Here is a 27,770-nt window from a genome sequence, read left to right as displayed (position 1 = left end):
AAATAAAAAGACAAACACACCACAGACTTCACTTCTATATTCACAATAGTTTTTTATAAATCGTTATGTCACAGCTGACTTTTGGCAGAACATTCAGTAGACTCTTGCTGCAGTCCGCTGCATGCCATTCCTCCATTGCTGGGCGCTGGGTTGTTACATTGTCGACTCCTCGTCATTGTTCTTCCACTGCAGGATGACCACGCGCCCCAGCAGCTCCAGCTGCCATCAATGGCTATATCTGTCAGGAAGGGGTTGTATCATATGTCATATCATCATGTCAATATATCAGTAGGTTTAGAGCAAAGAAAGAAACATAAGTTCATGCTGTTTGCAATGTTTTGTATTGTGGATCTTGAATGCTAACCTTTTCTCCGAGTAGTGATTTCACAGCCCGCTCCGCTATAGCCGACAGGACACACACAGTCACACCTGGTGCCTGTTAAGAGAGATTAATTATAACCAACCTCATTACCATCACTGTAATCATCATCAGAGTCACTTTATGTACTATTGTTTTGTTTTTGGGAACAAAAACTCTAAAAATGTTGGTTTTACTGGTTTTGTTAGTCATCCTTTAAGGGGGATAAAAATCACTTATTGTTCCTCTAAGTCAAACTAAACTTAACTAAAGTAAAATTTCTAATCAGTAACTAATTGATGTGGAATCTTAAACTTTGACATAAACACCAAACAATATCCTCTGAAATACCTCTCAAAACAGCCACTCCGTTATTGTGGCAAGGAGCACATCGACATGGACTAGCCTCTGCCAGGTACTCTGACAGGGCTTTCTTCAGGTTTCTTTTCAGGGTGGCATCTTGGGAGAAGTCTCTGGACGTCACCAGTTCATACAGCGGCCGAGTCTAATGAGAAAGAAATGTTGCTATTAAACAAGGATCTTTTTACTGTTCACATTCTCTTGAATTGAGTTTCTTTAGATTCAGCTGACTGGAAATCCTATTCACATTTGGCACAGTTGCTATTGCTATTTATTTTACAACTATTGATTAGCCTAGCTGCACTTTGCCTCTTTGTAATTTGGCCAGCCCTGTTACCACCATTGACCAACTCTTTTGTAAATGTTTTTGCATCAAATAGACAGGTCAAATTCCCTGTAGACGGTTTTATTATGGCTGCACATTGAGAGGGTGAAAATAAAGTAAGAACAAAAAGGGGTGTTAATTGTGCTTATATCACAAGAGATTATGGGAGACAAGAAACATGTGGATAAGGGGTTACAAATGTTTAAAAAAGAGAGAGAAAGACAAGGTAAATGAGAAAAAGTAAGCAAAACTCATGATTAAATGAATGACTTACTGTTCTGCGAATGAAGTCAGGGTTAAAACGTACGCCTTCACCCCACAACCCCATCAGCTGCGGGGTGGGAAGCTTTCTAGACAGCAAAGCACTAATGGATTCACTATTTCCACCCCTCACAACAACAACAAAGTCTTCTACCATGCTGCCATGCTTTGTGTCCGCTGGGGAGAAAGAGATAGACATAGTTTTAGCATCTATTGTAAAGAGGCTGATCAGAGGACATTCTGCAGGATGTCTGATAAAACATGGAACCTTACCTCCCATCTCATTCAGCAGGCCATCACAGGAGCCACCCTGACCCGCCACCGACACGTAGACACCCTTTATGTTGACACCAACCTTAAGGCCTAACTGTATACAGCGCTTGTAGTCTTCCAAAGAATAGTCTAGAACAGTTGATCACACTCAATGTCAGAGCTATTGTCAAACTCCAGTAACTGATCAAGATAATTATCTTTATGCATTTGTGTGTGTATAGTAAATGCAAACACGTAAAGTAAGAATAAATATGTGCTCTGAGAAGAAAGTGTTATTAACCACTAGGGATGTGCGATATATCATCGTTTACAATATATCGTCATAAACATTCCGCACGGTAAGAAAATGTCATTCCACGAAAAAAACGATAAATTCCAATTGATGACGTATGTATGTGTGCGCCATATTGACAAACATGGCGGAAGGCAGAGCAGATACGCCGGTCAGCAAGGAGCTCTTTCCTCATAGCGAGGAGCTCTTTCCTCACAGCGAGGAGCTCTTTCCTCACAGCGAGGAGCTCTTTCCTCACGCTCCAGCCGCCAATCAGACACTCGTTCGAACCTCCAGAGACAGCCTGAAATGTCCGTGAAGCAGAGACTATCCAGGTGGATTCATGGACTAAACTCTGATAATCTACCTGTGTGTGTTCTCACTTTGTTTATTTCATGTACCAGCTTCTAAATCTGTGTCCAACTTGCAATTTACGCCGCAAAATAATGACAAGACGAAGTTTAATTTGATTTGTGTCCGATGATTAGACAGCGAGCGAGAGAGAGAGAGAGAGAGAGAGAGAGAGAGAGAGAGAGAGAGAGACAACAATAACAGAGAGCGAGCGCTGGCCTCGATAAAGCTGTTATCAATCAGAGAAATAAAAAGTTATTTCCTGATTGTTTCACAGCGGTTACATATAGCAGGTATAGAAACTCCCACAGTAACACACCACCAGCTCCTTTATTATTGTTTGGTGATAGATTTATGGTCAAAAAGTTTAGGCTGAATTGGTGTTTATTTATCGTAATTTTTATCGTTACCATGATAAATACTACAAATTATTGGGATACATTTTTTAGTCCATATCGCCCATCCCTATAAACCACCCAGACATATTTGAATGAATAAAAATATCAACAACTTTATGAAATTAACTATTCATTCAATCAACTATTTTTTAAACCAAACTTGATGTGACTGAGGAGGAACCCCACCATGTTGTCTATTACATCCCCCTTCTAACATCTATTACCTGACTTCTCGAGGCGCTCCTTGTTCAGGATGATAGTGTGCTCAAAGTCTCCGCCGAGGGCAGCCTCTGTGATATAGTGGGTGCCATAATCTCTGTAGATTTGCCTGTATTCACCATAAACATAGGACTGTGGCAAGGAGCGTAGGCGCTGCAGGAACTCAGGGTGAAGCATCAAACCATCTGACTTCAACATGTATTGGGCCAACTCCAGTTCTGCTTTGGCCCTCACAAAACTCTTAGTCTGAGGAGAGAATCAGCGGGAGACAGGTGTTGGATATGGTGGATATATAGAGAACTTGTTTTGCTTTATTTTGTTTATTTAGGACCATCACTGCGGTGGTCAGGAGAAAAGAACATAATCGATATCTCACCGTGCCAGAAGCACTTCGAAGCTTCTTAACTGACTTGGTATATTTGTCTTTACTCAAGTTGAAGCCAAATTCAAATATGCCTGGAATAGCAAAGCCAATGGAAACTTTGGTTTTGGTGGAACGTTCCTTCATGGTGTGCTCCATGTATTCAGAGTATGACTCAAAAGATTTCAGGGTGAAATCATACGAGCCTCTTGTCTGTAAATACATGGAAAGCAAAAGGTACTTTTTAGTGTGGGAGAAGCACCATATTCATTAAACAATCAATTTAATGATGAAAATCAAGAAGAAATAAGATAAACAACACACAGCAACACACACAAAGAAAAACATGGTACCACGTTCTAATAAGCTGATGTTAATAAATCCTCTTCTAATGCTTTATACAGTAGTAACAGTTAACAAGACCAAATTGTATACCGGGTTGTTAGCTCCTTTTTATCTAGTAATAATGAAGAACCCTTCAAGGAATGTAAGTGGAAATATAATCCAATTAGTCAACGGGATTTTCCACAATTTGGCAGCTTAAATATTGCTAGTTGTAAAAAAATTACAAGTGATTTATTAACCATTAATAACCTGTAGAGTGTACTGTTGCAAGTTGTAAGGCTTCCTGAATCTGACATCCTGGATGTAGTGCGGCAAGCAGCTGCCAGCGTAGTATCTGTTATCAAGCACCACTCCCTCCAGTTTACTGTTCAAGATGTTGATTCTGAAAGATATTAAAGTATTTAAGTCGAACAGATTGACTTGAGGATAGCAACATGTTTACATGTCCAATTTCTCGAAAATATGTGGCACTCACATTGCAGTCTAATGGGAATATAACTCACCCTTTGGCAAGGTTTTCGATTCCCCAGTACTCTTCAACCTCCTCCCTGCAGGGCTTGGAAACCTTCTTACAGCCGACTTCATCAGACAAGTCCCCACAGTCATCCTCTCCACTACACTGCAGAGTTCTGGGAATACAGCGACCTGAAGGGGAGGAAAGACGTGGGTGGCGTTTACTATTGGTTCATTTCCAAAACAACATACAATTATTAGTATAGCATTTTGGAAAAATGCTTAATTGCTGTCTTGCTGAAAGTTAAATGAGAGGATTGAAACCACGTTTGTACACTAAATGTGAAGCTACAGCAAGCAGCTGATTAGCTTAGCTTAGCATAAAGACTGAAGACAGTGGCAAACAGCTAGCCAAGCTCTATCAAAAGCTTAAAGGCCCTTTCAGACACAATGCGATTTTTAGTGTACTCATACTACATGGTCGAAGTTCAACTTGGTTGAAGCAAGCAACCCGGTGGTGTGCATTGAAATGAATGGGTTTCAGAGCAGTTGCTGTCATTGCTGTACGATTTCATTGACCTTTAAATGTGTTGGTAAATTAATTTGTTTTACCTTAGAACCAGGTTAGTTGTTTCCCTCTGTTTCAGTTCTTTATGCTAAGCTATGCTAATTGGCTGTCGGTTCATATTTAGTGTACTGATAATGGTATTTATCTTCTGATGTCACTCTCTGCAACAAAAGTGAATAAGCACATTTCCCAAAATGTCAAACGATTCCTTTAAGGCAAAGCTTTAAAAATCCATGAAGTCATCACTCACTAACGTCTAACACAGAATATTAATGTTCTTCTTCTTCTTCTTCTTGGGACTTGAATATTTAAACATCCAATCACCCAGTGTTACCTCTCTGTGGTTTTATAATATAAGATTTAATAATGCTACAGTATATGATTTTCCACAAATGGCATGGGTGTAGGAGATACCTGTGTGGGTGCAGGCGAATCCCTCACACAAGGGAACATTGTTACAGGTGTAGCGGGCTGAAACAGGACAGGCCACCTCCTCCCTGCCATAAAAATTGCACGGCTGTCCTCCAAACTGAGATGGCTGCTCCAGTTTAGCATAGCGATACTGGATGGTTGAGGGAGACAAACACATAAACGGTCAAAGAAATACAGGGGAAGGCTTCCCACTACGCAATAAAGGTGGTGGAGGAGCTCAGAAACTGCCCCAGGGAGCTATAACAGCCGTAATCCCATTAGCGGGCTGTTTTCACTTTGTCATGTCAAGGTTATTAATCCCCCTCCTTGTAAAGTGGATGAGATAGAGCACTGAAGTACATCAGCTGAGACTCTTGCCAGCAGTGGAACTCTTTACCTCACAGAAAAAACAGCCCACAAGGGTCAAAATGTTGACTGTCTCAATCCTAGCACTGAAGTAATTATTTATTTTATTTCATTTATTCATTTATAATAACCCTGCAACTGGTTTATTTCTCATTTTGGCTAGTGATTAGTTTAACATAATGGTAAAATATTTAGCCTTTTGCAGACCGTAAAAATTGTTTTTGCACATTTTATTTATTGAATGGAAGCATTGAAAGAATTGTTATGTTTTTGTTACCTTAGAATGAGCCTACAGACACTGTGGGTCCTCCTCCACAGAGTCTGCCATGTTTCAACAGAAGCCCAGAATGGACAAACTAAACACTGGCTCTACGTAGGGCCTTTCAAGTTTTTTGCATGTTACGCAGCCACCATAGTTTCTCCTTCATGCTAGGAAAGAGAGGGCGTTGAGGCATGGTGGCTGCAATAACCAACTGCTCGTTAGAGCCTACACACTAGTTGAGCGTTAGATGAGAAGATTGATAATACTCTTGTTCAATAAAGCCACAGTCAGTCAGTAGTTGGCTAACTTAGCTTAGCACAAAAATGGTGGAAATGGGTAGTTTAGCTCAGGCCAAAGGTAAACCACCCACCACCTACTTTTATAGTCAGAACCAGCTGTAACCAGCGGTGACTCCATGTTACTTGAAAAAAATAAACAGTGTTTCGTTTTTCCCCCTTTGTATGGATGAAACAAACAAAATACATTATGGTCATTCATGAGCTTTAATAAGGTGCTGGTTGATCTATTTAGTTACCTTTGTAGGCTAATTGATTCCCTTTGTTTCCAGTCTTTGTGCTCAGATAAGTTAGCTGGCTGCTGGTTGTACCTTCATACTTACTATACCTATCATAGCTCTCTTATAGCAAGAAAGCATAGTTTCAAACATGTTTCATTAGGTGGGGTTTTTATTAAATGCATTCAACACTAAAATACATATAATGCATTTCTAAATAAAGGTGAGAAACACAAGAAGCTGCTAACATCAGATGAGATGATATCAGACATGACTTTTGGTGTCATGTGTAGGTCTACAGGCTGATTCCTTCAACCACCCTAACCTTGTCCTTTTGTGATATTTTTAGATTTAATGTTCATGTATGTGTTAAGGGCAGGGCTAAACCCATTCTGCCATATTTAACTGTAACACAGTTTGCTATGAATAGACAGTGTGTGCCTTATGTGCCTCTGACTGCACTGCACAATTTAAACATGTTAAACAGAAGCACAACAATACCAGCTATGGGTGATTTTATTTCTTCAAAAAGACTGACAGGTATCAGACAGCAAATGTAAGATGCCATGTATTGTGGCTGTAATGCTCACCGTACTGGCCCACTATCATCATACTTACCTTTTTTTTCTGACATATATCACAGCGTGACCACGCAGTCCAGTCTGATAAAGCACAGTCCACTGGTTGAACTACCACCTGATTGCCCACTGACCGAGCTTCACGAACACTGGGCTCTTCATTGCTTGCTGTCGTGATGCCACTTTCACTGTGACATGTAAATGAACATGAGCAAAGCAAAGTGAATGGACATTAACAGAAATTTATATCATTGGAACTACAGAACTACAGACTACTACTGCACCTTAAAGACAGCTGATTTAGCAGAGTTTAAAGTGAAATTAATTACATTTATTCTCACATTAGAAACATTTTGAAAACAGAGCATTATTAGGATTAAGCAGGTCTTTGAGAGCAAGCCAGTTACATTGGTTAACCTCAATGGAAATTAAACGTAACCAGAAAATTAAAAACAACAATCTATTATTAAACAAAACTTCTACCTTAGCAGCACCAAGCTCAAAGTAACATGGAGTAGACAGCACTGCAAACTCCATGCACGCATCCGTAACTCCACAGAGACCATGGTTGTGTGTTATGACTGACTGTGATCGAGCAGGCGACACTGTTCAGCTTTCTATGTAAACACTCACTGATCAATACTGGCCTGGGTAAAAACTCACCCTGCCAGTAGAGTCAAGCATGTAACTGAATGCTCAATACTGCCTCAGCCTCAGAGCCACAAAGGTGTTGTGTCAGTGTGTATTTAACACAGGCATGAAACAGACCTCAGGTTGATAATAAAATCTGCAGGGAATTTAAAGAGGCAACCAGGAGATGTGGATGTCTTTTCAGTTACCATAAACTTTATTATATATAACCTGAAAACATGCTTTAGATAATACACAACGGTGGTAAATTCCTGTTACAAACGCCTGTGTTCAAATCATTTGAGTCATGTCTGTCTGCTTATGACCTTTATACCTTGTTTACCTTCACTGAGTTTGGATTTTACAGAATGACACAACCCCATGACTTGCTTCAGACATTAATATTTTCACTTGATATCATGTTTGTATTCCTACTACAATTGAGAGGAAAATTTTTACTCATCTGCTTTTAGCCGACAGCTGGAGTTACTTAATAAACTTATAAAACACAAATCATTGCTAAACCAGTAGTTCTCAGCTCAGTTTGAGCTTGGGAACTTTTATAAAAAGCAGATGTTTAGGAGTTGTTAGCATTTCCACTTTAAGTGATTTCCCCTCTAAACCTCTCAGATGATTTCATCCAAATAACTGTTGAGGCTCGAAGAGGTCAAATTTCCCAAGATTTCACAAGATAAACAAAGATTAGAGAAAAAAAGTGAGTACATGTAACAGAACTGCACTAATCATTAATCATCTCATGACCCCCAGATTTACTTTGTTAGCCTTTGGAGGAGGGTGAAAAACATAGGTTGGGAAACACTGAAATAAGACACCTAAAAAACACTGCTTAAATACTGATGTAAAATATAGTTTTAAATTAATAACAGGGATGTTTTTTTCTGTATCTGTTCTACTTCTCGTGTGATTAAGTAATCTATTCAACATGAACAAGTGATGATTGAACTATCATGTCACATATGTAGCCACATGACAAGAACAGACTGCATAGAGGATTTCTCATGTATTTGTGTGAGGAGAGCAACCTCTGTTGGCTGCTCTTTAGTTAGTGCTCTTTACAGGAGATCATTAGAAAGACGAGGTTAAAGAAAGAGAAGAAAAGCAGCAGCAGAAACGTGGGAATCACATGATATTTTATTTGTGACTGAACAGTGGCATGGGTACAGTGTATGGGGAAGTCATAGACGTACAAAAGTCCTTTTTTTATCTCTTTTTCATGACAATTCTTAATTCCATAAATAAAATTTACAAAATATTTTGGACTATTTCTCATTTTTCTTACACGAGCAGGGGTACAGTTACCATTTGTTATTGTAAGTCTAGCAGTTAATAGTGATATCTCTATTGTTCATATTATATAACGTTGCCTTTCTTTTTGACCATTTCGATTCAGTGGAGCAGACCTACAATATGCCCAAGTGCTTTCTTACAACAATGACCTGTTGACTGTATACAAATGACCTGACAAGAAGAACAGTGACTGGACAACAAAAATAAACCTGATAAGGCATAGAAATGCACTCTACTGTCTCTGAGCTTGTGGTTGTTAAGCTGGGTCTCATCAGTACAGGTTTGTTCTGCTTATTTATTCAAGAGACCAAACAGAGATATGATTCTACGTTGTAAACTATGCGACCTCAGCTGGAAATGTAGAATATCTAAAAACAACGAGATGCAGGAAAATCTGCCTCCTATTTATTGAAAAAAAAAAAAGAAGTCTGTAATCTTTAAGTTGTCTGATTTTTGTCGCTATTTTTCCTGTTTGTAGACCCGTTCAATTCTTTCTTCTGTCGAGCTCAAGATGAGTGAGACAGGTACAGCAGGCTTTACTTTGAGTGACCATGTAACACAAATTCACAGTTCATATCTCACCAACCAAACAGAAACAAAGACATTTCCTGAAATCAAAGATAAATGGCAGCAAAAGCGAAACAAACATCCAGACGTCAAAAAAATGGAGGTGCTGGTAGGGCATTGTTAGAGAGAAACACAGGTAGTTGGCATCCAAAGAGGCAGAGAGCTATCTTATGGCACAGAGGCTCAGGTGTGGGGGATTGGGAAGATTCTTATTTACAAAATAGATGTTTGGCAAATTTTGATTTCGTCATTGATGCCTCTAAGTCATTTCGATATCTCTAATGACTCGGTGTCATCAACACAGAATTCACAGCTTATAAAATGAGAAAAAGAAATCATATGTTTTCGATTTGTTTCAGATCTTAAAGGAAGCTGCAGACAACAGTTTTGCTCACAGCTGAGTCCGCTGAATCCACATTGAGTCTGTTCATGCAAATCGGTGGTGCAACACTATGAGAACATTTGGCAAATCCATCTGCTGTGTACAGTCTTTGCTGGTGGCAGTTGACAAACTTCAAGGTCAACCACGTACAGTAGGATGCTGCTCCTCATGAAAGGTTCCAAAAAATAAATTTGCATCATCAGTGTCACCACGGCCGTGTAACGCATCCTCACAGATATAAACTCATGAATCCGTTACAGGAGGGTACTGTCAGGATTAAAGGTCACTTCCTGGTTGAAAGGTTATTTGATTGGATGATAGAGCCAAAGTCTGGTTGTCATGCTGAGGAGTACAGTACAGTATGTGGCATCTGGAGGAAAGCAGATCCTAGGACAGCCAGCTTTTTACAGAACTGCCAAAATATCCTTTCAAGGTTGAAAAAACAGTTTGTGTAATCCAGCTGTGAGAGATGCTGCTGATCACAGTCAATCATCTCTCTGTTTGTCTATTTCATGAGCTTCAGTTTTGGCCTTGAGAGCTTCCATCCCCTAAAAGACAAGCAATAGAGCATATCATAAAGCTGTAATTGTGCGGTTGCAACTCTGACCACTAGGTGACAACATTGTGCTTTTCTTCTTGCGTTTGGGCGATGCAGAGGAGCATAATGAACAGAAACATTGAAGTAAACCAAGGCTTTTCTCCAATTGGCAGACAAACCACTCATCCGCAAGGGAAAGGGAGACGCACAAATGAAAATATGAAGCCAATAAAGAAACACAGAGCAGGGTTATGGAAAAATGACAGAGGGGGAGTCGTCGTAGAAGGTATTGGAGATGAAAAGAACAGAAGAGAAAATACATGAAATGCCACAATGTGAAGAAGGGTGATAGGTAACAAGGGCAAATGAAAAAGGAGGGGACCATAAGATACCCACTCAGTGTCTGTTGTTCTCTAGCTGTCTTCCTGTGGACAAGTCTGATCCTGCGGAGGATCAGGAGCTTCACTGGGCACAGGAGAGATCGACCTTGCAACAACAGAGCCCTGAGAGAGAGAGAGAGAGAGAGAGAGAGAGAGAGAGAGAGAGGACGCTGTAAAATTTATATCTTGCAGGCAAAATCAACTATTCTCCAGTATGTGAGGAGCTGCAAAAAGTGCATCTTTTTCTTGACATTACCCAGAAAAACATCAGGCAAACATTTAGGATGACGACAACTGTGATTACCATGAAACATAATTTTACCTTATTATATATGATCTAATCAAGACTCTTAAATCATCTATGACCTTTTGCTTTTAATTGACTTGACATTTTTCTATAAAAATCAGTAAAAATCTATCTCACTTGGCAGTACTAATGACACCGTGTGTGATTACATGTGATTTACATGAGAACAGATCATCCATATGACGATAATAGATTAAAGCATCATGCCAGTCAGTTGTTAAATCAAATCCATGTATCTTATTGATTGGGATGTGACCCAGGGGGGGACAGAGCTCACCGATTGTTCCTCCTCCCTCGTGTTGCTGGAGATGCCCTCAGGGTCTACAGGGGAGTGATCTGTGGGGGGGTCACTGGCCTGGGAAGGGGGGCAATCTGAGGACGAGCTCTGCTGTGGAGCTGGAGTGGATGCTACGAAAAGAGGGATTAAGAAACATTCAGTAAATCCATGAATGAAAAAACAGTAAAAGGACATTTAAAACTTTATTTTGCACCCTTCAAAATGTGAAGTGTTCACTGTTTTATGTAATGTACTCTACAAATATATTTTAGCAACAAGCCTCATAACATTGCATAATCTATACTGAGGAGTATTGGATTCAAATCTAGAGCATGACCTTTATAGCATGTCATCTCCTCAACTTTCTTTTCAATTATATCCGACATTCTGTCTTCCGAATACTATCAAATAAAGCACAATGTTCTAACGCCCTCCCATACCTGTCTAATCTCCTCAGACTTTATATTCCACCCCCTGCTCTCTGCTCTGAGAATACAGGGCTCCTGTCTGTTCTCAGAGTTAAAAAGAAGCCAGCAGACTGCAGGTCTTCTCCTATCATGCAGCCTTCCTCTGCAATAACCTCTCTGCTGACAGTATAATACCGTTGAAGCCTTTATATCCAAACTTAGAACTCTCCTTTTCTCCTTAACTTTCAGTTAAGTTGCCTATTCTTTGAATACTTCAGGCTTGTAGCTGTTACTGCTATCCGTCCAGGGTTGGTCTCAACAAATCTATTAAACCTAGTACCCACAGCTGTGTTTCTGTGAATTCTCCAAAAATTACTGCATTTCTCTATCCTTCTGTTTGTTTTTTTTCCCAAAAGAAAACCACTACTATGAGCCTCTCAATCTCTCTCTAGTTTCTCTTTAGTTTCCTCCTTGTCCTCTTATTTCACTCTCACTCTTGCCTATACAGTGGACCGTTCTCTCTGTGGAGCTTCATTCACCAAGAGATTCAGCCTCTCCTGCTGTCTCTCTACCTCCTTAGTGTGAATGCTGTTTGTTTCTTTTCTCCTATAAGATTATCCATATATCCAGTTATCCAGGGTGGAAAAGGATGTTGTGTGGCTCCGGTCCTATCTGTTTGGATCCATATTATACATTCATGTCTGCAATATGTCTATAATTTTGTTATCATGATTGTCCATTCTGCTCTATTATGTACACACCCCATCTATTGCATGTCTGTCCATCTTCAGAGAGGGATCCCTGCTCTGTTGCTCTTCAGGAGGTTCCATCTATTTTCTCGTGTTAAAGAGCTTTTTCCTTATCTGAATCGAGGGTCCAAGGATAGAGGCTCTACAGACTGTAAAGCCTTGAGGCGATTTGTGATATTGGGTTACAGTATATAAAAAAATTGAGTTGACGCTTTGTCTTGGCAAAGGTCAATTGAGTTTTTGGTCACACACAAACTGTTTCTCTTTTTTCTTTTTTGAGACACAGTGCTGCAGAATTACAGTCTAAAGCCATGCTAGCGGCATACAACAGTGAAAGTTTTTATAGTTCATCCTGAGGGGAACACGAATGTTTGAATTTCATTTTGCAGCATTCCACCCAATAGTTGTGGAGATGTTTGATTCAAAACCACAAATGTGTTTCATGACATACAGAACTGAATGAAACATCAGAGGATGAACCAACATTGTTATGATTATCCTCTGGGACCATGAATGGCTATACAACATTTTATGGCATTTAATCTAATAGATGTTAAAATAATTTGGACCAAAGTGGTGGACGATATTAATAAAAAATAGTTCAACTGAGGTATGATATTAAAAACAAACAAAAAAAAACTGATTCAGATAACGGTTTCTTAAGATGCATGCATGATGTAGGAAGATAATAAAAAACACTTACGAGATTCAGTAGACGGTGATGTGGATGTACCTGGGCTTAAGGTCATCCTAGAGAGATCAAGGTCACTACAGCTCCCTTCCTCTTCCTGGGTCACCCCAGCTGAAGGTGGCAGCAGCTGACTGCAGGCCAATGTGTCTGGTACACTCATGAGGCCTGGGGTCCCACACCTGCTCACTGTTGCTGACACAACACCAGGTCCAACACCTGCTGCTCCGACTCCTGATGTAGAGGGGCCCTCGCCTGCATCTGAGTCCATGCCAAGGCCTTCTTTCCCCAGGCTCAGCTGCCTCTGCAACAAGGTGGGGTCGGCCGTGTGCTGGGGGCTGGTGATGGCGGAAGAGGGTGCTGATAGGTCACAAGCTTGGGGGCACATGGTAGTAATGGGCACCAGGCCTTGGAGCATGGCAGCTGGTATGGCGTGCCCCCCAACGCCCACTGTCTGGGCCGGCATGTAGGCTGCCATGGCCGCCCACTGCTGTTGAGTCGCAGGGAAAATGTTGGCCTGGCTCCAGATGACCGGCTGACCACTGGGGAGGACCTGAGCCACCTGGAGCGGCCCCTGCACGGGGAAGGCCAGAGTCTGAGCCTGGGCAGGAAATGGCTGCTGTGCCCACTGGGCTGCCTGCACCGGACCCATGGTCATATAACCTGAAGTAGAAACAGGAGGAGGAGGGAGAAAAAAAGAAACATTTAAAAGATATTAAGGAGAGTATTATTATTATGAGCACAGAATACATTTTGTCGCCTGTGATGATAAATTCAGCGCATCAATTTTTAAAATTACAGCATGTTCCTTTGTTAATATTGCAGTTTACAAAGCACAACACACGAGTTTTTATTGATTGCCTGTCTTCCAAACATGCAGTAAGAAGGTCCATGTATGGATTTCACCTGATTTAATCCAGATATGGCACCCAGGTCAAGCCCATCTATTACATGAAGATGTGCACATCAGATTTGATAACCATAAAACAAAGCTCAATCAAAAGGGTGCAAAAATGCTTTACTTGCCCCCCAAAATGTTGTAACTGTACTCTCTTTGTCAGTTTATATTACTGACTTATATGTGCTTCACATCCGAGATTTGAGAGGAACATTGTCAAAAGAATAATGTGAACTAAGTTGCTCCTTGCAGTAAAAAGATTGCTCTTAAGTAGCCTGACTGATGTTTGAATCTTTTTGAATGCTCTTGGAAAAAAAAACCCATGATGTCAGTAGTTTTGCTAAAATATGCAAAACCACTAGTAGGGTTCTTTAAAAAAACATCACTTTACACTATCTCCATGGCGTTGCAGCATACACTGCTGCTCAATATGTGGTCTTTATAAAAACTGAGATATATCCTGCCAAATATTGACATGGCTTTTTCACAAAACACATCAAAGAAACACATCCTCACCAGCACTATCTTTTATGTTTTGTATTGTGGAATAGATCTAGCTACCTGACGGCACTGAGGTGGGGCTGAAGGGGGCGTACATCTCAGCAGGATTGTGTTGCTGCTGGCGACTGCTCCTGCTAGGGTCCAGTGTGTTGGCAGGTGATGGGGGCATCTGGGAGGCAAAGCACACATGCACACACACACACACACACAGATGTCACCACTATCAAAGTCACCTAAAAGTCACTGCACTCCACATTTATCTCCACTACTGTTACTACTGATAGTCTAGAAACGCAGACTGTCCAAATGAATTGACCCAACATGACAGATAAAATATATCATAATTTCTCCGCATTTCTATATACTTATTATAATTAGACAAAGTTAATCAGGGTTTGGATTGGTGTGGCAGTAGCACTCACCGAGGGAGGAGTGGACATGTCGCCGAAAAGATCAAAGTGGTTGATATTCTGCAAGTCGAACCAACAGATGAGAGAGAGAGAGAGACAAAGTCCAGTGATACATCACGACAATGAGATTTGCACAGTCATGAAACCTTGAATTCATCTCCAGATAGGGTATGGTGGTTGCATGGGTGGGTTAGGTGTGGGGAGTGAAATCTATTCACAAAGGCAGTTTGTGCTGTGGATGGCAAGAAACAACTATCCCCTCGTTTCATTATCAGAAAATGGATCTAAAATGAATCTTTCATGGCTTGCTATAATTGAGTGGGTAAAAGGCTATTCAGTCCTATAAAACAGACTCTGATTAGATATTCTTATGTCTGCCAATCAAGAGGGGCCCCTGTGAGAGCCTGGGCCGCTTTATCATGCTGATTCTACTCTGTGAGCAGACACATACACAGAGTGTGTTTATTTCATCAAATGAATGAAAGGAGAAGCTCCTGAAACCACCCAACCGAGACAATGAGGCCACCTCAACCTATAGGCAGACGTGACCCCTGCACTAGTCCCCTCTATCTTCCACTCGAGTACTTAAAGGAGAGGGGACGCGCCTATGGAAGAGACTATGGAATGGCTAAGTTGCATGAAATGTCTTTGGGGCCATGCACAAGCAGACAATGAGTCACCGTAAAAAGCACAAAAACACACAGAGCACACAGGATTTTCATGCTAGAAATAAACAGATACTACACGAACAAACACACACAAACATTTAAAGAAAAGAAAGAAAAGGGAGGAATCACAGCAATTAGTGTTGCTGCTGAGAGGGTGTTTATGTCCTCCTTGAATAAGCCGGGACATAGCGGATTGCACAGTGTGCACGGCACTTTGGGGACCATTGAGGGGGCACAGAATGAGTCAGAATTTGGAAAAAAGGTAAACATTTGTACACAAAGGTCTCTCCCTGCAGGCACTGACACACATCAGGGGAGCTCGAGGCTCTCAAAAAGCTCCAACTGAATGAACAGACAAGCAGTAACACTTAGAGATATGGAAGCGCTGCTACTTATACTGGCATGGGCTGTTTGGGTGAGATAGCGAGGGGACCGGGACAGTTTATCTGTTTGATATGCTGAGCAACAAGCACACAAACAGTGAAGAGCAGAGAAGCACTTTGCTAGGGCTGTTTTCAAAAGTTGCGTGGAAATTCTCTCTGGGCGAATGTTGGACGAAATAGGCTTGAATGAATGTTTTTATAAGCGATTTGAGAGATGTAATAGTGTGGTCACTGCATGGTGGTGAAGAACTCATAAAACCTACCAGGATGAGATGAAATTTTCAGTTTGATGAAAGAGGGGTGGGGAGGGGAATAAACAAATGCTTTTTTTTGTGCTGTTTTCCAATCAAATCAATTCACTGCAGAAAATATATATTGCTATTCATAAATGTACAGCTTTTTATGAGTGTTTGGTGGCCTTGATCGTATGTAGCCGTGACTACACTGCATGCAGCTCAACCCAACACCCACCCCACCTACAAACCTCTCGTTGTCATCCTTTGAGGAAGACAGAACAGCAACCCCTTTATTTATCTAGTCAGTCCAATGTACCAGTCAGACGGGACCGGCAAACAGACTCTGATCAAACTGATTTTGTCTCGCCCATCTGGCCCCGACATGCGTCAGATTTTGCTCAGGATTAGATTTTGGATACGAAGCCTGCCTCTCTAATGTCCTGTGAAATTGCTGACATGTTTGACTTTAGTTGACCAATCAATTAGTCTTATCACTTCAAGCAGGCTAGGCATGACCAATGTAGCTTAGTTTTGTCATCCTCACAGAAAGCGGATGCACACAGACTCCTGTGTGACTCGTTGTTGGCTGGGGAAATACATTTTTAGAGCCAGTCGGCTGTATACAGTGCAGCATATTACAAACAGACACTGTCAAAGGGGGCTTAAGGCACTTCCTTCAAGAGGATCTTAAAGAGAGGTTTGCAAGTAGAAGAATAAAGAAACAAATAATAAAAAATAAAAACACCTACAGTCATGAAATGGCGTTTTGGGACATCATAGATCCCTTCCTTCTGCTGACTGGTTGGGACCTGCATTGGATTGGAGGTCGATTCAAATGTAAGTAACAGAGCAACACCTTTTTATGTTTAGGCTGGGTTATTAAGAAACAAGAACTGAAACATGTCTACGGAAAAAGAAAACCTTTCTCTACATCAATTCGATTTGATTGTCATTTCTATATTTTAGAGCATTAGGATTATGTAAATTCTATAGCTATTTTGTTGAATCAATTCTACTTAAATCACTATTGATTCCAAACAATGATTGAGGACAGTGCTTGTTCGTTATGTAAGTATTAAGAAAGCCTATTATTATTCTGTAACAGTATGTCTCAACTGGTTTATGTGACAATACAAAAATGCCTCAGCTTTGGCCTCTTTTGTATACTTCCCTTACATTTATTCAAACTATATGTTGCTCTTAACCTTGCTACGTTTCTCTCCTCTTGCTCCCTCGACTGGTTAACTTTCCGTTACGTTTTCCCCAAGTCTATTGATCTTGTTTCATTCTGAGATCAAATGGCATGGCAAGTGATTAATCTCTCTCTGAATCTTTCATCTTCAGAGGAACGCAAGATACAGAGAGGCAAAAAGAGGAGGAGGACAGGGAGAGGAAGGGAGGGAGGGGGATAGGATTAAACCATACTACAGGTCCCCGGAGTCATAGTTGGTCCTTCAAATGGTCTAAAGCCAAAAGGTCAAAGTGTTCGATATATAAAAGAGTCTGATACTCCTAAACAACTGACCTTGACTGTTCTGTAGTTGTTTTAGACGCTCTATGAGGCATCATTTTAAACATAAATGTTTTTAATTTTTAGCATCTTTAAAGTTATAATCCTTAAGATTTCATGAAATCAAATGGTCTTCATTTTCCCACAATAGCCATTCAGTGTATTAATGCAATTACCTCACTAAATATTGGTTTTCATCGGTGGTGGCAGAGTCTGCCATTCCCATGCTGGATTAAAATTGCATGCACGAGGGAGCCACAGGAAACGATGCATGAATGTAATCCAGTGTAATTCGATATAATGATATATTTATATCAGCCTCACTGTTTAGTGTTCTCTCTCTTTAAATGATATCAGAGGTAATAGGATACGGAACATCCTACTGCTGCTGCTTCACACTGAAACATTCAACTGGCAAAACGTGACTTTTATTGTGAAAGGACATGGGAGTCAATTTTTGTCACCACAGTTGTACTGACTATGGTTGTTGGTTAATCAAAAATGCATCCACAAAAGGTGACATGTCAAAAGGTGTTTGTTTGGTTGTACTGTAAACAGATACACCAGTTTCGCTTGCATTTTTCAGGTGTTCCGGTGTAAAAACAAACTCTATCCTAACCACAGGTTTTGCCGAATCAACCAGATCTAAAATCTTACGGATTATAACTTTAACATGAACAGCTTCAGTTGGTTCTTTCTTCGTTGGCTTTTCATCTTCAGCTACATTAAAGAAACAGAAACCATAGCTTGATCTACTTCTGAATCCCCAGAAAATCCTTTTTTACAAAAACAATCTGCACTTTGTGACTTTTACAAGCTGCTACAAAGTCATGTTGTTAGTACTGTTACTATTATCATCTATCACAGGATATGAAGAGGGAGAAAAAAAAGGGGGCAATGCTTGTCTTTGTACCTGATAAACGCTCTCCTCTGACTGTGGGCCACGGAGGGGTTCGTGTCCAGCCTCAAACACTATGTACTATAGAACAGAAGTAGTGGGCAAGGCGTAGAGGTGCAGAGAATAATGAAATGGGAAGACAAAGAGAAAGGTTGGCATATAAAATAGAGAGATATGAGGGAGCGATACATGATGAGAATAAATGAAAGCATGGGGGAACAAGGATGGCGTCAAGTTGGGAGTGAAATGGAATCAAGAATATGAGGGGTGTAAAAAATGGAGCATGGGAAAGAGGAGTGGGGAGATGAAGAGAGAAAGAAAAAAGAGTGAGGTGGGAAGAGGAAAGAGCACAAGTATAATAGGTCAGGCAGTAGTTCAAGGCAATGTGTAGGTCTTGATGATGCTCCATCTCTTTGAGAGAAGATAGACCTGGAGGTCAGAATATTCGCTTGAGATCCATGAGTGAAGTCCTTAAATCGGTCTGTATGTTCTCTTAAGGTTGACTTTAAAAAAATGCCTTTGTGGATCTCAAATTAAAGGAATAGTTTCACATATTGGTAAATGTTACTTTCTTGATGAGAGTAAGACGAGAAGATTGATACCTTTCTCATATGTGTTTGGTAAATATGTAGCTGGAGCCAGCAGCTGGTTAGCTTAGCTTAGCATTAAGCCCAAAAATGGGAGCAAGCATGACTCAATTGTAACAAAGTTTGTCTACCTACTTGGCAATGAGTTCAAAACAATAATGAAAAATATTCTTGGATGACCTATTTTCCATGACAAAAACTAAACAAAATGAACCATTTGAATGAGACAAAATGAGAACAAATTAACTACATTTTTTGTCAGTTGATAAAAACTAAATGGTAATGCCAAAGATGTACAAATGGAAAAATAAATTAGTTACTGCCTTAATGCAAAATCTTATTCAACAACATGCAATCATCTATGGAGGGACACAATGTAGCCAATCTCCTGATTAAAAAAACGGTAACCTCCACAACACAAAACTTGTTGCACTACCACTAATAAGAAGCATCTTGCATTATGGACTAAATTCCTCTACTATCCACTGAGAATTAAGAGACAGAGTGCCAGTGAACCTTCAAAAATAACAAAAACATGCAAGCAGCACACCATGTTCATAAAAAGATAAGTTAATGTAACATTATCGAGTGCTGTGGATGTAAGGTTAAAGTTAAATGTTGAAAGGAATGAGTAAATTGGAGGATTAAGGTAAATGATCAACCATCTAAATATTCCTGCAGATGTTCGCTAAAGAAATATCACCATGTTATCCAACATTTTAGCCTCTGCTCTCAAGCTACTCCCAGACAACAAGCAGTATTTTAGCTCTGCAGTGGAGAACACAGGTGCATGGCTGCAGTAATGCTGCTGTAGGTGAGCAGAATTTGAAAATGGTGTGCCTTAGCAGAGTCAGTCAGATGTATTACTGCATAGCAGAGCCACATCGACAGGATTCAAATGACACTAATTTGACTAAAACTAAATTACACTTTTGTCAAAAGACTAAAAATAAAAGTAAATCTAATTAAACAAACAATATAACATATCCGTCAGTGAGTTCTAGTGGGTGGACAGAGCTGTTTCTGCCAGTTTACAGTCTTTATGTTAACTGGCTGCTAGCTCCAGCCGCATAGTTGCTGCACAGACATGAGAGTGGCATTGATCTTCTCAGCATGAAGGTGTGAAGACTAAGTGTATTTCCCAATATGTCAAAGTACTCTCTGGCCACAGTTTGGAGTTTTGTCAACCAACATCAACATAATCGAAAGCTGCAAATGGAATGACTTTATGCAAAACACACTTCAAGAGAGGCAAAGAACAGAAGTGATCTGGGAGGTGGTTTGGACGTACCACTGAACATAGCATTCAGGGTAAGAGTTAGTGTTGTCTGTATTCAGTGTGAGCAAACACAGAGAAAAAAAAAAATCATGTTCAGCCAAATAAATGCACAGGGCAAAAAGGGTGGGGGTAACAACCAGTCAGGGGTGGGAGGTGGGGGCATGTCTTTGGAAGAAATCAGAACATTGACACAGATCAACTTAAAAAATATGATTTTACAACACTGCACTGGCAAATGGGAGTTGAATGGTTGAACAAAACTGTCCACTAAGATGGTCTACTGTGTATTACTGGAATGGTGGAATATCATGAATCATTAATTCAAGCAGATCAGTGACTGGAGGAGATATTTCAATTAAAGATTAATTGTTTTTTTTTGTTTTGTTTTTTTAATTCCAAGCTTTAGGAGTGAAAACAGCACCAGTGAAGCTAGAAAAGCATCAAGTTTCCTGCTCTGTGTGCCTACAGACCTACCTGGTAAACTGGATCGTCCACTTCATCCTCCAGGATGGTCTGTGCAGTGGTGGGACAGAAGGCAGATGAGAGTGCAGCCCAATTTACAGTTTCATTAGAAAATAAAAGAAGGATGCATGGAAAACAACTCAGTGTGTATAATCACAGACTGACAATGTGTTGAAACAATGAAACAGTGGTTTGGTATATCACAGACATGCCAACGCATACATTTCCAGTCATACCAACCTGACTCCAGTAAGAGAAACGCATTAAACCTGTTGCATTTCCATTATATTTAGGTATTGAACATAGAAATCACTGGTGCAGACAAACAGTGTCAATGACGCACTTCAGAAGAAGCTTAAAAGTGTTCAGATTTCTTTTGTGTGAATGAATTACTGGCTGAGTTATAGTGTGCGATCTCACCCCCGAGTGGGAAATGGAAATTAATGAAAAAAAAAGTTCCTACCTGGTAGACCGCCTGCTCACACTGCTTGTCCTTCTGGGCCTTCTTCTCCATTTCCTCCCGCTGTTTAATGTCGTAGATGAGCGTAAAGAGGTCACGCAGGTCAATGATGAGAGGCTCCGCCTGGATGGAAATTAAGGGAATGGTGTGAAGGAGGGGGAAGAGGTGGAAATAGAAATGAAGAGTAGAGTTTGGGGAGATGAACACATGTATGCAAGCCCGCCAAAACAGAGGCATGGCAAACAAAAAGAGAAGAAAAACATGGCAGGAAGATTATGTTAATATTTTGATAAATGATCTTAAACTCTTAAACATTAACCTTAATCACGCCAGAATTCAATATAAGATTTAATTTGATCCTATATCGAATTCTGGCATGATTAAGGCTTAATTTAAGACTTAAGTGGTCTATGTTATGAGAATTCTTTAAGAAGTTGAATTTAATATTCTTGTACAAGAAGGAGCATTTAACAGTGCAACACACAAGAGGGTTACAGAGAAAAAGGCTCACTGAGGAGCATTATCAGGTGGTTCTTATACAATTCATTCTCAGAATGGGCTGTCTCGGACATCTTCCCACTAACAATTCCCTTTTTTGGTTTTCCCCTTAGTAATGAACATTATGTTTCTTGTCCAAAATGACACTTCCCTTAATCTGTCTCTCTTGTCCTTGAACATTTTTTTCCCTGGCAGCTTCAACAAACACATGCTAGATAAGGGAAGTACACAAGATATGCAAAAAGACAAAACACACACACTCCCTCTAGGAGTTAAAACATCTGCAGCCCAGTACAATCCTAATTTTTATAACAGTCTATGTGTGGGTAATTTATGTATTTTATTCATGTATTTTTATTTGATTTTTGTAATTACTTGAATGTATGTATATAGAGCATATACATAGTTTTTTTAGTTTACATAGAATATATTATGTGAATGCAGAACATGCACATGTTTGGTGTCTGGCTCCGACCCCATGAGGATCAGCACAGCAGATCATGGTGGTAGAGTGATGATAATATTTTAAGCATCATCAAAAACTCCAACTCCTCCACTGGAGAGCTGGAGCTGTAGCTGAAGATTGATGCACATCTGTAGACTTGACACTTGAGATTTGTCCTTGAATCAAACTTAAGACAAAAGTGAGGACATGACTCTCCATCAACTGAAGTCTCAAATTTGAATCAAACTAAGTGTTTTTTTGTTTTTTTTTACAGTGCCAGGGCAACCTTGCATAGTCACACAGCTTGACTATAGAATTGTCAGGCCTATGTATTGTAGTCTACATAAAAATACAACTTTAGGGCGCTATCGAGCAATGGACCAACATGGCCATATGATAAGGAGTCCGGCAGGCTAGATGAATGGAGACTGGATATTCAGGAAGACATACAAATTGGGAAAAGGCATGTTTTAAAGCCCAAAAATATATCAATACTAGAATTAATCTATTACAATACAAATGGTTGATGAGAACAATACATTAACCTGGTTAAGTTAAACTGGTGGTTTGTTGGAGTGAAGGTACCCCACCTTCAAAAGGAAGATGTTAACGACCAGCCTTTAAAAATGTATGTAGCATCCTGACCATCACTTTTCTTATACAGTCTTCTGATTCGGTTTGAAACTGCATTCAAGGACTTGAGACTTGAATTGGACTTAAAAACAGCTCTAGCAGAGAGGAAAAACACTTACTGACTGTGCAGTCTTGATGGCCACAAACCTGTGGTGGCCCTCTTTCCCGCAGACATAGCCAAAGGCCCGATGGTCCCTGGTGTCCTTGGCGATGTAGCTGATCTCATGGACTGAGTGATGATGCAGGAGCACCTACAATACAAGGCAGACATGTAAGGTCAAATCTTGAGTCTTCTGTATGTTTTGCTCCTCTAGAAATATGCAAAAAAGCCTTTTTTTATGATAATGTACAAGTTCAATTACTGTACAATGTGTTGGCAGGAGAAGTAGGGCAAACCTACTTCAAACATCTCTGCATATTGTTGAGCCAAATGCAACCAACCACAGTGAGCCTCAACGTCTCTAGGGAGGAGAGATTCAAGGCCATTCAAATCTTTATTACACAGTACTTTATAGATGCTATGGTAACTATAGAATTTGTAATCAAGTTTGATTTGTGCTGTTGTTTTAGACATGTTCAGCTTTGATATGAGCTGGATTTGGTGGTTAAGAAGCGCCAAAATCAGAAGACAGTGCCATTTTCAAAGTCTACTGTATCATGTATTCACAATATTTCTAATGGGCAGCTCTGAAACATTAAGTAGACAATAAACACCCCCCCCCCCCCCAAAAAAAAAAAGCTCACAAAACATAGATGCACACCCACATCTACACACTGAGAGCATTTCAGCTGTCACTCAGGCACACCCACCTGCCGCTCCGCTATTAGCAGAGATAAGCTCAGGCACCGGGGAGGAGCTTTCATTAGAATATTAGCCGATATGCGGAGGGGAGCGTCGCTGGTAACGTCTCAGATTAATGTAAAATACAAAACTAATATGACTAGTCTACTCAGTTCAGCAGAGAATCATGTCAGCTTGCTGATGCTGCCTGCGCTAGAGTGATCCCCATTTCTACCATAATAACTCAAGAGGGATATTAAGCGTGGAGGGTTATTTACTTCTGGTAATCATTAAATAAAATGAAGAGCATTAGGGGCATGATTTCCAAAACAACAAATGAGCTTGTCAAAAGCTGGTGTGCTGGTTGGTGGCGGGAGGCTTAATGGTCTTTTTCATTACAGACATGCCACTATCACCACCAGTCATATTAGAGAGGGGTATTATCAAAGATGGGTGTTTTTTTGGGAATAGACGGTTGGTGGTGGGGTGGGGGTCGGCAGCCACGGGACAAACGCTATTGCGTAATTATCAGTTTAGCGCTAATGACAGCTGAGGTGGAGCCATGGTGTAATTAGCATTAGTGGCAATGATCATTAAGGGGTGGAACTGAGTGCTAATTATCGGTTAGCGCTGATGAGCAGAGTGGGCCTATCTAGCCAAGACTACGCCCCAGGACGGGGAAGAGCCGAACCCCTCGATCATCCTGTAATGGAACAGCAGGCCTTTGAGTCCGCCAGGGGGATGGAAGCCAGGATGGAGGTGGAAACAGCCCGTCTCCTAATAACCATAGCATTGCTCACTGCTCTATCATTAGCAGGCAGACAGGGCCTGAGTGATCTTAAGTAGGTCCTGCAGCATACCCCTACTCTAAACAGGGTATGTGTTAAACCAGTTTACTCAGGGTCAAATATCAAATGCAAGACCTGTAATTTAATGTTGTCAAGTTCAATTTTTATCAGCTAAGGGGCAAACTGTTTGGCGGAGAGCTTATTATTACTTTTTTTTTTTTGCCTCCTATATTGAGAAGTATTTTAAGACTTTTGCAATTTCACTGATGAAAACGACATTTTATTCCAGCATAACCTTGTGAATCATCTTCCCTCTGTGCAGGTGTTGCAGTTGTACTAATAATGTCAACCGTGCCAGCCAGGCTTACAAGATGGCGGCCCTGGCAGCCGTTGTGAACTGAACCGTGCGAGCGTCTGCCCTCTGGATGTCCTATACTTTAGGTTCACAGTACAGCAGCTGGCAGAGGCCTCGCGCTGCAGCTCTGCCACGGGCTCGCTCGCTGACATGCTACTCACCCCTGATCTTTCACAGTAAATCTTGATCCCGCCGAAAGAGACCGTCAAGAAGACTCTCTGCTTGTGCTCCCCTTTGGAACGTGCCGAGGAAGCCATTCCCTGCAGGAGATTAAAGAAAAGCGACATGAGGAGATGAAAGGATATGAGCTCGGCATGAAGGACAGCGAGCGTTCTTCTCTCCCGACTCAGGTGAGTGTGACAGTGGAAGATGGGTTGAAAGATTGAGGGGGAGATTGGGCGGGTGTGATTGTGGAGTAGGGTGACAGGAGTTACATAAGGTGTGATAGGACAGAATGTACTTTCATGTGCCTTTTCTTGAAGCTTCACTCTCAGAGGAATTCACACATCGCTTTGTGCAGCACGTCTTATTATTATTGCTGCCTTTTTTTTTTCCAACCACCTTTTTTTCCCTCTCCCTTTTCTTAAAGTAGGTCTGCTGCACTTCAACGTGACATACACAAGTGCTAGCCAACAACAATAAGGTGAGATTTGCTGACAGAATGGATCGCGCTGCTGACCGACCAGCTCGCTCCGACAACTTCGCATAGTGCTGACTGAACAACCAATCCAGCCTTTGAAGTGCGTTTTTTCCCATGGATCTCAGCAGCTCCTTTTTTTTTAAAATATTCTCAGCTCTAATAAAGAAAACAATTAACATTTCCACCGTGTTCCATTTGACGCGACCTGTGTGCTTGACATGTCTTTCAGAGAACAAAGCCTGCGAGGGAAGGAAAAAAAAGAACAAGGTAAAAAGGGGAGAGGAGATAAGGAGAAGAAAGACCTGCCTGCTGTGCTGAACACGTCTGACAAAACTGCAGGCCGAGTAACGTTGACGAGTGGTCGACCTCTTCTGTACATCAGCTACCCTGCACCTCAGATTCTTTTCTTTTAAAACCCAATTACTGCTCTTGCATTAATCACCATCAAACTCTGCTTCTGCAGGGAGGTGTTCAAGAAAAAAAAAAATTCTGCTTCACATACATAAATGCATATTCATATGAGAAAAGGAGGAGCGGGAGGGATCAAAGGAGTATAAAGAGGGAAGGATAAAGAACGGAACAAGCAACAGGGATAAAGAAGAGATGAAGTAAGTGGGAGAGAGGCGGACGAGCGGGTGAGTCGATTGATGTTGTCAATCAGCCATCGGCTTCTCCATTTGGTGGATTAGTCCTCAAGGCAGCAAGAGGCAGTTCAATAGAGACCCCGTCCCCTCCTCTATCCCCTGTCCAGATAATAGCAGGTCTGTATTGACTGCTCCATTGACTGTAACTGGCTGGTGGCTGGTAACTACCGGAGTCATATGGAGGGCACTTCTGAAATGTTTGATCGAGGCAGGGGAAAAAGTTGTTTTATTGGACATATCTCTTGGATTGGATATGGGTGATGAGAGGCTTTGCCTTCTGGGTATACTGCTCTTCTTGTGGGGCTTCCCACACATTTAAGCTCTAGCAAAGTCTGTGCAAAGATACTTAAAAAGCCATGAATATACGTCCCCATTTTTGGAGAAGGATTTATCCCATAGCCACCTACAGTACTGCAAAGATGCTTATGTGCTGCTTTCTTCCCCAACAAAGAGAGCAATAAGTATTTCAGCCTTTTACTTTGGAGCCAGTAAACACAGACACCATTTAAGAAGATAGAAAATACATTTTTGAGAAGACGAAGCACGCAAGTAATATTCAATTTATTCTGACAAATGACCATTTGCTAAACCTCTCCCCTGAATAGCAATTGTTTAATCATAACTTCATTTGTAACCAGGCTTAGCAGGTCTGTCCAGCTTTGGATTCCTCCACAGGTTGAAGCCTATCTATCTGTGACCACATTATGTATTATGTAGCTATGCTTAACAATATTCAGGACAGGAAGAAAAACTCAAAGGCAGCCTACAGCAGCAGAAGGTAAAAAGACAGAATTGTCTTCCTCCTCTAATCTGCTGACTAACATTTGTGCTGTGCAAAGAGCAAATAATCGCCTACAGCGGCCTTATCCTATTTGATGACTATAGTCATTGTTGGCTTTGTCAAAGCGTATTGACGTTACATTAGAAGCAAGCAAATGATCAGCTGTGATTTAATTTGTTACATTATCTGAGGCTTAGCACTGCCTGTTTCATTATGTGTGTGCTGTTAGACCTGAGGCCCGTGCGGGTGCAGCACACTATAAAAAAGAAGAGAGGCAGCGCTTATTGAAACTGAAAGTATCGCACCGTGTGGTCATAGTATGCATGTATTATTACAGCAACTATGCACAATATGCCCTCATTCAGGCAGAGAAGAAAATAGACCTCCGACAGGTCCATAATATGCGGGTCAGTGAATATGAGTGTCAGTGAGTGAAGTGTCGGTGTGATATGGAAACATTTTTCCCAGCTGCTTTAGTTAAGGGCCCAACAAGCCTGTACAAATGATTTTTGTGATAGTAAATGTTTTTTTGTTTGGTAACAAACATGTTTCTGAAATCTGCCTGCCTGAAATCAATTTGCCTATTTTTGAACCAAATTTGCATTTGGATTTGCTGTTTTGAACACTCTCTGTCCATGGTGCTGAAATATGCTCCAACATCGGCATGATGAAAGGTGTTTCACTGTTTTCTCTGAGTTGTGCACGGCATGCAAACATTGTGACTGTGAAAGAAAGATATGTATGTGTTAAAACAGCTTTAGTAGCGTAGTAGCTCCCTGACATCATGTCACATGACCTTGGCTTTCTCTGAAACAAAGCATGAGGCTCTGTTAACAGGATTTAAAACATATTTATTTTATGTTTAGGATGGTTTATGTTTTTTTACCCAAAGGTATAAGGAATTACTTACAGTGTGTTTATTTGTGTGTGAATGTAAGCTGCAGACTTTAGCATGTTTGCCTATCAACCTTAATACACACATTATTATTACATTATTTTGTGGGAT

The 27,770-nt window shown here is 40.8% G+C and overlaps 2 protein-coding genes across 3 annotated transcripts in view; both read right to left on the bottom strand.

Annotated features, from left to right (window-relative positions):
- Positions 1-32: 32 nt before the first annotated feature.
- Positions 33-7,563, bottom strand: c8b (complement component 8, beta polypeptide). The gene is made up of 12 exons (XM_010748067.3): positions 7,158-7,563; positions 6,715-6,862; positions 4,958-5,105; positions 4,026-4,167; positions 3,772-3,904; positions 3,193-3,390; positions 2,822-3,062; positions 1,578-1,706; positions 1,318-1,481; positions 710-863; positions 365-436; positions 33-238 (listed from the first exon to the last, which is right to left on the bottom strand). The coding sequence occupies exons 1-12, from the start codon at positions 7,238-7,240 to the stop codon at positions 69-71; spliced, it is 1,782 nt and encodes a 593-aa protein (XP_010746369.2). The 5' UTR covers positions 7,241-7,563; the 3' UTR covers positions 33-68.
- An 880-nt stretch (positions 7,564-8,443) lies between these two features.
- LOC104932763 (disabled homolog 1) overlaps positions 8,444-27,770 on the bottom strand; it is a 45,238-nt gene continuing 25,911 nt past the window's right edge. The window contains exons 4-15 of one of the 2 annotated variants that reach the window (XM_027285920.1): positions 24,861-24,959; positions 22,895-23,026; positions 21,203-21,322; positions 20,752-20,790; positions 18,427-18,492; positions 16,753-16,812; positions 14,729-14,776; positions 14,367-14,475; positions 12,923-13,570; positions 11,064-11,194; positions 10,496-10,602; positions 8,444-10,109 (exon numbers count right to left, since the gene is read on the bottom strand). In XM_027285920.1, coding sequence (XP_027141721.1) covers positions 10,513-10,602; positions 11,064-11,194; positions 12,923-13,570; positions 14,367-14,475; positions 14,729-14,776; positions 16,753-16,812; positions 18,427-18,492; positions 20,752-20,790; positions 21,203-21,322; positions 22,895-23,026; positions 24,861-24,959 — 1,542 coding nt within the window. In that variant the 3' untranslated portion in view covers positions 8,444-10,109; positions 10,496-10,512. The remainder of the gene's footprint in view (positions 10,110-10,495; positions 10,603-11,063; positions 11,195-12,922; positions 13,571-14,366; positions 14,476-14,728; positions 14,777-16,752; positions 16,813-18,426; positions 18,493-20,751; positions 20,791-21,202; positions 21,323-22,894; positions 23,027-24,860; positions 24,960-27,770) is intronic. The other variant, XM_027285922.1, reaches the window with a different exon arrangement.

Source organism: Larimichthys crocea, chromosome XII (genome assembly GCF_000972845.2).
Source record: "Larimichthys crocea isolate SSNF chromosome XII, L_crocea_2.0, whole genome shotgun sequence".
Classification (NCBI taxonomy): domain Eukaryota; kingdom Metazoa; phylum Chordata; class Actinopteri; family Sciaenidae; genus Larimichthys; species Larimichthys crocea.
The sequence above is the reverse complement of the archived record's forward strand: the minus strand, read 5'-3'. Positions and strand labels throughout refer to the sequence as shown.